The 12,212-nt window shown below is 55.3% G+C and overlaps 1 protein-coding gene across 4 annotated transcripts in view; it reads left to right on the top strand.

Moving 5' to 3' along the window:
- Nucleotides 1-1,340: 1,340 nt before the first annotated feature.
- MDGA1 (MAM domain containing glycosylphosphatidylinositol anchor 1) overlaps nucleotides 1,341-12,212 on the top strand; it is a 431,369-nt gene continuing 420,497 nt past the window's right edge. For 3 of the 4 annotated variants that reach the window (XM_077282005.1, XM_077282004.1, XM_077282002.1), the window contains exon 1: nucleotides 1,341-1,982. In XM_077282005.1, coding sequence (XP_077138120.1) covers nucleotides 1,817-1,982 — 166 coding nt within the window. In that variant the 5' untranslated portion in view covers nucleotides 1,341-1,816. The remainder of the gene's footprint in view (nucleotides 1,983-12,212) is intronic. The other variant, XM_077282003.1, reaches the window with a different exon arrangement.

The raw sequence follows: 12,212 nt of genomic DNA, 5'->3' as shown, positions 1-12,212 counted from the left end.
GAGTGTCAGCGTCATTATCCTGTACCCCGAGTGTCAGTGTCATTATCCTGTACCCCGAGTGTCAGTGTCATTATCCTGTACCCTGAGTTTCAAGAAAAAGAAAGAGAGAAAGAAAAAGCAAAGAGAGTGTGAAAGAATAAGTGACAGAAAAAAAGAGAGAAGGGACAGGTAGAAGCGATGGCCGCGCTCACCTGGAGGGGCTGAGGGAAAGCTTCCTTCAGAGGTGTAATGGCAATAATGGAAGCTGGCAGGATTAGGCGGCTGCGCTGCGAGAGTGACAAGCCGGGATGGAGGGGTTTATACCTTGTGAAATTGTTGAATTCCAGGGAGAAGAAAGAAAGAAAGAAAGAAAGAAAGAAAGAAAGAAAGAAAGAAAGAAAGAAAGAAAGAAAGAAAGAAAGAAAGAAAGAAAGAAAGAAAGAAAGAAAGAAAGAAAGAAAGAAAGAAAGAAAGAAAGAAAGAAAGAAAGAAAGAAAGAAAGAAAGAAAGAAAGAAAGAAAGACTAAAAGGAGAGAGAGCTCCTTCCTTCAGAGCATTCTGTGACTGAGCAGCGCCCCTGGCGGCGGTCGTTGGTAGCGCAGGGTGCTGTCCCTGGTCCTCTCGGCTGCTGGAGTCCCGCTGTCGCTCCGCAAGGTTTCCGGTATATTGGGGTCTGTCCCTTCACATGATACAGGAGGGTCCCGCACGCGTTATTATGGGGGCGCTGCTACCAGTCACCTGCTGCAACAACTCCCAGTGATACTGGAAGCTGATCTTGTTCCCTGCCGGCTCCACCTGTCTGCCTTCAGGTATCTGCCCCCCCACCTGTCTGCCCTCAGGTATCTGCCCCCCCACCTGTCTGCCCTCAGGTATCTGCCCCCCTCCCCACCTGTCTGCCCTCAGGTATCTGCCCCCCAGGTATCTGCCCCCCCACCTGTCTGCCCTCAGGTATCTGCCCCCCTCCCCACCTGTCTGCCCTCAGGTATCTGCCCCCCACCTGTCTGCCCTCAGGTATCTGCCCCCCCACCTGTCTGCCCTCAGGTATCTGCCCCCCCCACCTGTCTGCCCTCAGGTATCTGCCCCCCAGGTATCTGCCCCCCCCACCTGTCTGCCCTCAGGTATCTGCCCCCCCACCTGTCTGCCCTCAGGTATCTGCCCCCCAGGTATCTGCCCCCCCCACCTGTCTGCCCTCAGGTATCTGCCCCCCCACCTGTCCAGAGGAGGAGACAGCGGAGCCCCCGCCCGGGCTGGGTCCGGTAATTGGTCCTGGGGGAGGCCCTGGATGTGGGGGCTGCTCCTCTGCAGATCGCATCATGTAATTGGTCCTCAGCCTCTTCATATAAAGTGGAGGGGAGCGGAGAGCACAGAGGAGGCGGCAGCGGAGGAGGCTGAGCGGCGGCAGCGGAGGAGGCTGAGCGGCGGCAGCGGAGGAGGCTGAGCGGCGGCAGCGGAGGAGGCTGAGCTGCCGCAGAACTTCTTCTCCAGCACGGGATTAACTCCTTCACTCCCAAGTGACGCTCTGGATACCGCGATGTGTGAACGTGCACGGGATTAGCCCCTCCAGGGCGGCACGTCCGGGGGCTGCTGGTGCCGGGGGGCTCGGTTAACCCCTCCGTCTCCGGGGCCGCAGGTTGATGCCGGGTGCATGCGGCGCCCCCCGGTCCTGGATGCCTGAGCGGCTGCGGGGAGCGGCGGACACTTGTTGCGGCGTCTGCGCTGCGGGATCGCGGCTCCGGGCAGTGGATTACTTGGCGCCGATCTGCAGGGATCCGGTGTGAGGACACCAGGAGGGGCTCCGGGTCGGGGGCTCTGGGCAGCACTTCGGTGGAGTTGATGGATGCGGCGGAGACTCGGAGGAGCCTGGGATCCGTTCTCTGAGCCCGGCCGGGGCTGCTGGATGCTGCGGGGGCTGCGCGGAGCCCGGGGGTCGCCGAGGATGGAGATATTGTGGCTGCTCTTCCTGTCTCTGCTCCCCGGATCCAGCAGAGGACAAGGCGCGTACGGTAAGCGGCGACCGGGAGGCGAGGAGAGGGGAGAAGGGAGAGGAGCAGCCGGGGAGTGGAGGAGAGGAACAACCGGGAGAGGAGGAGAGGAACAACCGGGGAGAGGAGGAGAGGAACAACCGGGGAGAGGAGGAGAGGAGCAGCCGGGGAGAAGAGGAGAGGAACAACCGGGAGAGGAGGAGAGGAACAACCGGGGAGAGGAGGAGAGGAGCAGCCGGGGAGAGGAGGAGAGGAGCAGCCGGAGAGGAGAGGAGCAGCCGGGGAGTGGAGGAGAGTAACAACCGGGAGTGGAGGAGAGGAACAACCGGGGAGAGGAGGAGAGGAGCAGCCGGGGAGAAGAGGAGAGGAACAACCGGGAGAGGAGGAGAGGAGCAGCCGGGGAGAAGAGGAGAGGAACAATCGGGGAGAGAAAGAGAGGAACAACCGGGGAGAGAAAGAGAGGAACAGCCGGGAGAGGAGAAGAGGAACAACCGGGGAGAGGAGGAGAGGAACAACCGGGGAGAGGAGGAGAGGAGCAGCCGGGGAGAAGAGGAGAGGAACAACCGGGAGAGGAGGAGAGGAACAACCGGGGAGAGGAGGAGAGGAGCAGCCGGGGAGAGGAGGAGAGGAGCAGCCGGAGAGGAGAGGAGCAGCCGGGGAGTGGAGGAGAGTAACAACCGGGAGTGGAGGAGAGGAACAACCGGGGAGAGGAGGAGAGGAGCAGCCGGGGAGAAGAGGAGAGGAACAACCGGGAGAGGAGGAGAGGAGCAGCCGGGGAGAAGAGGAGAGGAACAACCGGGGAGAGAAAGAGAGGAACAATCGGGGAGAGAAAGAGAGGAACAGCCGGGAGAGGAGAAGAGGAACAACCGGGGAGAGGAGGAGAGGAACAACCGGGGAGAGGAGGAGAGGAACAACCGGGGAGAGGAGAGAGGAACAACCGGGGAGAGGAGGAGAGAAAAGCAGCCGGGAGAGGAGCAGCCAGGGGGGAGAGGAGTAGAGGAACAGCCGGGAGAGGAGGAGAGGAACAATCGGGGAGAGTAGGAGAGGAACAACCGGGAAGAGGACAGAGGAACAACCAGGAAGAGGACAGAAGAACAGCCGGGAGAGGAGGAGAGGAACAGCCGGGAGAGGAGCAGCCAGGGAGAGGAGAGAAAAGCAGCCGGGAGAGGAGTAGAGGAACAGCCGGGGAGAGGAGAGAGGAACAGCCGGGGAGAGGAGAGAAGAGCAGCAGGGGAGAGGAGAGAAGAGCAGCCGGAGAGAGAAGAGAGGAACAGCCGGGGAGAGGAGAGGAACAGCCATGAGAGGAGAGAGGAGCTGCTGGGGAGAGGAGGAGAGGAGCAGCCGAGGTTAGTGGAGATAGGAACAGCTGGGAAGAGGAGGAGAGGAGCAGCCGGGAGAGGAGCAGCTGGGGAGAGCGGAGAGGAGCAGCCAGGGAGAGGTTGGTGAAGATAGGAACAGCTGGGAAGAGGAGGAGAGGAGCAGCCGGGGAGAGGAGAGATGAGCAGCCCTGGAGAGGAGCAGCCGGGGAGAGGAGCAGCCAGGGAGAGGGGAAAGTAGCAGCCAGGGAGAGGGATGAACAGAGAGGAGCAGCCTGGGAGAGGAGTAGAGGGGAGGGGAGAGGAGAGGAGCAGCCGAGGAATGGGGAGAGGAGCAGCCGGGGAGAGGAGGAGAGGAACAACCGGGGAGAGGAGGAGAGGAACAGCCGGGGAGAGGAGAGAAGAGCAGCAGGGGAGAGGAGAGAAGAGCAGCCGGAGAGAGAGGAGAGGAACAGCCGGGGAGAGGAGAGAGGAGCTGCTGGGGAGAGGAGGAGAGGAGCAGCCGAGGAGAGGAGCAGCCGAGGTTAGTGGAGATAGGAACAGCTGGGAAGAGGAGGAGAGGAGCAGCCGGGAGAGGAGCAGCTGGGGAGAGGAGCAGCTGGGGAGAGCGGAGAGGAGCAGCCGGGGAGAGGTTAGTGGAGATAGGAACAGCTGGGAAGAGGAGGAGAGGAGCAGCCGGGGAGAGGAGAGATGAGCAGCCCTGGAGAGGAGCAGCCGGGGAGAGAAGCAGCCAGGGAGAGGGGAAAGTAGCAGCCAGGGAGAGGGATGAACAGAGAGGAGCAGCCTGGGAGAGGAGTAGAGGGGAGAGGAACAGGTGGTGAGAGGAGAGGAGCAGCTGAGGAGAGGGTAGAGGAGCAGCCGAGGAGTGAGGAGAGGAGCAGCCTCGGAGAGGAAGAGAGCAGCTGGGAAGAAGGAAGAGGAGCAGCCTGGGAGAGGGTAGAGGAGCAGCCAGGGAAAGTGGAGGGTCATGTACAGGGCTTCTCTTCTCCTCTCACCCTTTGTCTGGACGTTCTCTGCCCCTAGGAGACCCCCAGATATACTGTATCTGTACCTGTGCCCCCTGCTCTCCTGTCTGGAAGTGTTGATGCCCCCTCTATCTACCACAAGAGCTGTGCCTCTCGCTCTTCTGTCTGGAAGTGTCAGTGCGGGTCTATACCACAGCTCTGTGCCCCCCCTTACCACAGCTATGTGCCCCCCCATACCACAGCTCTGTGCCCCCCTACCACAGCTCTGTGCCCCCCTACCACAGCTCTGTGCCCCCCTTACCACAGCAATGTGCCCCTTGTTCTCCTGTCTGGAAGTGTCGGTGCGGGTCTATACCACAGCTCTGTGCCCCCCCTTACCACAGCTCTGTGCCCCCCCTTACCATAGCTCTGTGCCCCCCATACCACAGCTCTGTACCCCCCCTTACCACAGCTCTGTGCCCCTTGTTCTCCTGTCTGGAAGTGTCGGTGCGGGTCTATACCACAGCTCTGTGCCCCCCCTTACCACAGCTCTGTGCCCCCCATACCACAGCTCTGTACCCCCCCTTACCACAGCTCTGTGCCCCCCTACCACAGCTCTGTGCCCCCCCTTACCACAGCTCTGTACCCCCCCTTACCACAGCTCTGTGCCCCCCATACCACAGCTCTGTGCCCCCCCATACCACAGCTATGTGCCCCCCCTTACCACAGCTCTGTGCCCCCCCTTACCACAGCTCTGTGCCCCCCCATACCACAGCTCTGTGCCCCCCCATACCACAGCTATGTGCCCCCTCTTACCACAGCTCTGTGCCCCCCCATACCACAGCTCTGTGCCCCCCTACCACAGCTCTGTGCCCCCCCATACCACAGCTCTGTGCCCCCCCTTACCACAGCTCTGTACCCCCCCTTACCACAGCTCTGTGCCCCCCATACCACAGCTCTGTGCCCCCCTTACCACAGCTCTGTGCCCCCCCTTACCACAGCTCTGTGCCCCCCATACCACAGCTCTGTGCCCCCCCATACCACAGCTCTGTGCCCCCACATACCACAGCTATGTGCCCCCTCTTACCACAGCTCTGTGCCCCCCCATACCACAGCTCTGTGCCCCCCTACCACAACTCTGTGCCCCCCCATACCACAGCTCTGTGCCCCCCCTTACCACAGCTCTGTGCCCCCCCTTACCACAGCTCTGTGCCCCTTTCTCTCCTGTCTGGAAGTGTCGGTGCGGGTATATACCACGGCTCTGTGCCCCCCCATACCACAGCTATGTGCCCCCCCATACCACAGCTCTGTGCCCCCCCTTACCTCAGCTCTGTGCCCCCCTACCACAGCTCTGTGCCCCCCTTACCACAGCTTTGTGACCCCCCTGTACCACAGCTCTGTGCCCCCATTACCATAGCTTTGTGACCCCCCATACCACAGCTCTGTGCCCCCCCTTACCATATCTTTGTGATGACCCCCCATACCACAGCTCTGTGCCCCCCCTTACCATAGTTTTGTGACCCCCCATACCACAGCTCTGTGCCCCCCCCTTACCATAGTTTTGTGACCCACCATACCACAGCTCAGTGCCCCCCCTTAGCACAGCTCTGTGCCCCCCGTTACCACAGCTCTGTGCCCCCCTGTACCACAGCTCTGTGCCCCCCTGTACCACAGCTTTGCGACCCCCCTGTACCACAGCTCTGTGCCCCCCTTACCACAGCTTTGTGCCCCCCCTTACCACAGCTTTGTGCCCCCAATACAACAGCTCCGTGCCCCTTGCTCTCCTATCTGAAGTGTCTGTGCCCCCTGCAGCGCATCCCGCTCTAATCTCTGCGCACCCCCAGACCTGGTGCCCCCTTTATACTGGGTGGTGACTCTATAGTCTGTGTGGTGGGTGTAGATCCCCCTCTGCCCCGGCACCTTCCTCTCTATGACACTTGCTGTAGGCCCTCCTGCGCCCTATTATTGGGGGCCAACATCTGGGTTATTACTGACATTGGGGTCTCTGTGGGGGCTTCACAGCTCGGGTCCAGCAGTCACTAATATTAGGACCTGAGCTTCTCGACCGCTTCTGACGGCATCCTGCAGACACGTGCAATAGTGATAATGTACAGTGGTGTATACTGCCCCGATCATAGACTGTGCGCCCGGCCATGCGCCTCCTACCGTCCTGTGCTCCATACTGTACGGGTCTGAATAATATAGTGGGCCGTGTGCTGTACTGGTCTATATAATATACTGGGCCGTGTGCTGTACTGGTCTATATAATATACTGGGCCGTGTGCTGTACTGGTGTATATACTGTACTAGTGTATATAATATAATGGTCTGTGTGCTGTACTGGTCTATATACTGTACTGGTCTGTATATAATATAATGGTCTGTGTGCTGTACTGGTCTATATACTGTACTGGTCTGTATATAATATAATGGTCGGTGTGCTGTACTGGTCTATATACTGTACTGGTCTGTATATAATATAATGGTCGGTGTGCTGTACTGGTCTACATACTGTACTAGTCTGTATATCGCGCTGGTCTGTATACCGCGATGGTCTATATACGGCGCTGGGCTGTGTACCGCACTGCTCTGTATAATTCATTGGTTTGTATATCGCGCTGGTTTGTATACTCGCTGGGCTGTTTACTGCACTGTTCTATATATCGTGCTGCTCTGTATACCGCACTGGTCTGTACACTGCACTGGTCTATATACAGCACTGGGCTGTTTACTGCACTGGTCTGTATACCGCACTGTTCTATATATCGTGCTGCTCTGTATACCGCACTGGTCTGTACACTGCACTGGTCTATATACAGCACTGGGCTGTTTACTGCACTGGTCTGTATACCGCACTGTTCTATATATCGTGCTGCTCTGTATACCGCACTGGTCTGTACACTGCACTGGTTTGTACACTGTACTGGTCTATATACAGCACTGGGCTGTGTACTGCATTGGTTTGTATACCGCACTGGGCTGTGCATCATTACAGATAGTCAGTGCCAGTGCAGGAGGTGTAATAAAAGAGCTGTAGTCTGCAGTGGTGCATTATACTGTGCTGTTATCTGTCCTGCACTGGTCATTATGCTGTGTTCATTATCCCGGGCTGCCGTCCTGTAATAGACTGATGTGTATGATGAGAGGATACAGCAGCGGTGCAGGTCAGCGCTCTATGTAGTGTATTATGATCCTGCACTTTGCTGTAATCTCCAGTTTAATATTCCATCTTTTGGTCGCCCTTCTGTCATTTATGACATACATTATTAGACTGCAATAAATGATAATCTCCAGTATAATACACCTGCACCATGCTGCAGTATTAATACTGAGCCATCACTTACCTGTACTGCTGTCTGCCATGGAGCGCACAATAAGTGACTGCAGAGTGGAGCTGGACTGTAATAAGCGATAATAATGACTGTATGATCGTCTCTGGTATATAAGTGCTGCGATAGCGCGCCCGTCACCCCTACACTATTGTATTCCAGGACTGACTGCACAGGGCCGAGGGTGAGAGCAGATGAGGTGTAGGGATGCTAGGGTGTAATAAACTATCATCTACAGTATAATAGCCAGGAGCACGACGTCCAGTGTGTGAATAATATGATACAAGTTTAATAACATTTTCTGCCTTTATTCTACAGCAGATGAAGCTAGAGCTATAATCTACAGATGATAATCAGACGCTAGCGATTATACAGTATGGAAGTGATGCCCTGTATCGTTATATCTGCCCCTTCTACAGACGTTCAGGGCAGGAGACACTGCAGCAGATGTGGTGTAATATACATATAATATATATATATATATATCGCCAATATGATAATACTGCCATGTGCTGCTCCCTTGTTATATACCGCAGTACCGTCTCCTGTGCGATATGTGTCCTTACAGGACAGCCGGCGATTACGGAGAGGGAGCCGAGGACTGGACTGTAATAAGTTATTATCTGAGGATTCACAACCATCTGCAGCCGGCAGAGCGACGACATATTGTGTTCTGTGCCCGATACATTACTGCTACATTCAATATCCTACATACCCCGGACTATATACCTGTGTATATGGTGATAAGGCAGGAGGAGCGCTGCTGTACTGTAATAAACTATCGTTGTATACTCATTATACCTCACTGATCTGCAGTCACCAGTGTAATAGTAATGCTGTAATATATTCTACCGCACACTGTTATATACTGCTCTATAGAGTCCGGGGCTGTATACAGCTGCGGCCAAAAGTCCTGAGACGAACACACATTTTGATTTTCACATTTTGCGGTTTAAGTGTTTTTCTTTCTTCTAGTCGGATGTTTCTATGGTTACAGATGAATAATTCTAAACATTCCAAAAGTTGTTACAGTTTTATTGACAAATACATGAAGTTTCTGTAAATAAATATTCTCCAGACAACTGCCCCTTATTCTCCACACTCCTGCCCCTTATTCTCCAGACTCCTGCCCCTTATTCTCCACACTCCTGCCCCTTATTCTCCACACTCCTGCCCCTTATTCTCCACTCTCCTGCCCCTTATTCTCCAGACTCCTGCCCCTTATTCTCCACACTCCTGCCCCTTATTCTCCACACTCCTGCCCCTTATTCTCCACACTCCTGCCCCTTATTCTCCAGACTCCTGCCCCTTATTCTCCACACTCCTGCCCCTTATTCTCCAGACTCCTGCCCCTTATTCTCCACACTCCTGCCCCTTATTCTCCACTCTCCTGCCCCTTATTCTCCACTCTCCTGCCCCTTATTCTCCACTCTCCTGCCCCTTATTCTCCAGACTCCTGCCCCTTATTCTCCAGACTCCTGCCCCTTATTCTCCAGACTCCTGCCCCTTATTCTCCAGACTCCTGCCCCTTATTCTCCACTCTCCTGCCCCTTATTCTCCACTCTCCTGCCCCTTATTCTCCAGACTACTGCCCCTTATTCTCCACACTCCTGCCCCTTATTCTCCACACTCCTGCCCCTTATTCTCCACACTCCTGCCCCTTATTCTCCACTCTCCTGCCCCTTATTCTCCAGACTCCTGCCCCTTATTCTCCAGACTCCTGCCCCTTATTCTCCACACTCCTGCCCCTTATTCTCCACACTCCTGCCCCTTATTCTCCACACTCCTGCCCCTTATCCTCCACATTTCTGCCCCTTATTCTCCACACTCCTGCCCCTTATCCTCCACACTCCTGCCCCTTATTCTCCACACTCCTGCCCCTTATTCTCCAGACTCCTGCCCCTTATTCTCCACACTCCTGCCCCTTATTCTCCACACTCCTGCCCCTTATTCTCCAGACTCCTGCCCCTTATTCTCCACACTCCTGCCCCTTATCCTCCACACTCCTGCCCCTTATCCTCCACACTCCTGCCCCTTATCCTCCACACTCCTGCCCCTTATCCTCCACACTCCTGCCCCTTATCCTCCACACTCCTGCCCCTTATCCTCCACACTCCTGCCCCTTATCCTCCACACTCCTGCCCCTTATTCTCCACACTCCTGCCCCTTATTCTCCACACTCCTGCCCCTTATCCTCCACACTCCTGCCCCTTATCCTCCACACTCCTGCCCCTTATTCTCCACACTCCTCCCCCTTATTCTCCACCTCCTGCCCCTTATTCTTCCCACTCCTGCCCCTTATTCTCCACACTCCTGCCCCTTATTCTCCACACTCCTGCCCCTTATTCTCCAGACTCCTGCCCCTTATTCTCCACACTCCTGCCCCTTATCCTCCACACTCCTGCCCCTTATCCTCCACACTCCTGCCCCTTATCCTCCACACTCCTGCCCCTTATTCTCCAGACTCCTGCCCCTTATTCTCCACACTCCTGCCCCTTATTCTCCAGACTCCTGCCCCTTATTCTCCACACTCCTGCCCCTTATCCTCCACACTCCTGCCCCTTATTCTCCACACTCCTCCCCCTTATTCTCCACCTCCTGCCCCTTATTCTTCCCACTCCTGCCCCTTATTCTCCACACTCCTGCCCCTTATTCTCCACACTCCTGCCCCTTATTCTCCACACTCCTGCCCCTTATTCTCCACACTCCTGCCCCTTATTCTCCACACTCCTGCCCCTTATTCTCCACACTCCTGCCCCTTATTCTCCACACTCCTGCCCCTTATTCTCCACACTCCTGCCCCTTATTCTCCACACTCCTGCCCCTTATCCTCCACACTCCTGCCCCTTATCCTCCACACTCCTGCCCCTTATTCTCCACACTCCTGCCCCTTATTCTCCACACTCCTGCCCCTTATCCTCCACACTCCTGCCCCTTATCCTCCACACTCCTGCCCCTTATTCTCCACACTCCTCCCCCTTATTTTCCACCTCCTGCCCCTTATTCTTCCCACTCCTGCCCCTTATTCTCCACACTCCTGCCCCTTATTCTCCACACTCCTGCCCCTTATTCTCCACACTCCTGCCCCTTATTCTCCACACTCCTGCCCCTTATCCTCCACACTCCTGCCCCTTATCCTCCACACTCCTGCCCCTTATCCTCCACACTCCTGCCCCTTATTCTCCACACTCCCGCCCCTTATTCTCCACACTCCTGCCCCTTATTCTCCACTCTCCTGCCCCTTATTCTCCAGACTCCTGCCCCTTATTCTCCAGACTCCTGCCCCTTATTCTCCAGACTCCTGCCCCTTATCCTCCACACTCCTGCCCCTTATTCTCCACATTTCTGCCCCTTATTCTCCACATTTCTGCCCCTTATCCTCCACACTCCTGCCCCTTATTCTCCACACTCCTCCCCCTTATTCTCCACACATTGTGAGTGACCCTTCTATGTATAGGGCTTCTCATCCATGGAGGGGGATCGCTCACAATGTGCGGGGGCTTCTCATCCACAATGTGCACATATGAGGCTTTTAGTTTCATGTGTGGAGATCTGTGGTCAGTCTGGGCATTGTGGTCCATGTCTGGTCTGTGAACCTCTGATGTCTTCATTCAGCCTAAAAAGACAGAATTTTGGTTCCATAAATGAGTGCGGCACACAGGCCTGTGCTACTCCTGCAGCACTCCTTAATAATAATCTTTATTTTTATATAGCGCTAACATATTCCGCAGCGTTTTACAGTTTGCACACATTATCACCGCTGTCCCCGTTGGGGCTCACAATCTAAATTCCCTATCAGTATTGTCCTTGTGTATTTATTAGCGCCCTAGCCACTTACTTCTAACATCTCGTCACCTTGCCAAAATCAACAATGTAAAGAGTGACGAGTAAAAAATCGCATGTGTGAAACCAGCCTTAAAGGGGTGTCTCATCAGAGACTGCCCCTTTTAGAGTGTGGCCCGAATGACTTAATGGTCCTGCTCTAAGCATCTCTGGAAAACAGGTAACTTTTCCAGGGGGTAAACTGCTGCCAGCCAGAAATGTATTAGATGACCATTCCTTATCCCACTCCACCTTTGGCTTTAAAAACAGCCTGAAAACGGCCACATGAAGCCCCCCGAGAGCCACAGTCCAGACAGACCCTTCCTGTGTGTTACAGGAACGTCATTCTCTCAGCGGCGAGAGCTGCGACTCTGTCATCCGTGAGCGCAGGTCTGAGATGCTGCTTATTAGAGGTGACAGGAGGAGGACGTGGATGGATGTGATGGAGGGGATCAGATCACAGACGGATCAGCACTGCACACAATCCGCTGATCAACAACAGCGACATCTTCAGGCTGAAAGACGAATTACACTCAAGAGAAGAAAATCATACAGCGCCTATAACTGCCCGAGCTTCTGGGGCTCGTAGTTTTAGAATTACTCTTAGTCTAGAAGAAAAGTTGTGCAACTTTCTGATGGACCTTCATTTCACCATTTTTAGGATGTGCTTGCTGTCAGTGAATGAGAACATGTTACAGTAGAATTCTCCCCCCAGGCTTGTGAGTGACGGTGCTGTCACCCTCTGAGCCCGGGCAATCGGCATTAGAGAAGCGTCTCCCCGCTGTAGATTGCCTTACACATAACATGTCACTGACTCACTTGTCGGCCTGGGTGCGGAGA

Source organism: Ranitomeya variabilis, chromosome 2 (assembly GCF_051348905.1).
Source record: "Ranitomeya variabilis isolate aRanVar5 chromosome 2, aRanVar5.hap1, whole genome shotgun sequence".
Lineage (NCBI taxonomy): Eukaryota > Metazoa > Chordata > Amphibia > Anura > Dendrobatidae > Ranitomeya > Ranitomeya variabilis.
The sequence above is the reverse complement of the archived record's forward strand: the minus strand, read 5'-3'. Positions and strand labels throughout refer to the sequence as shown.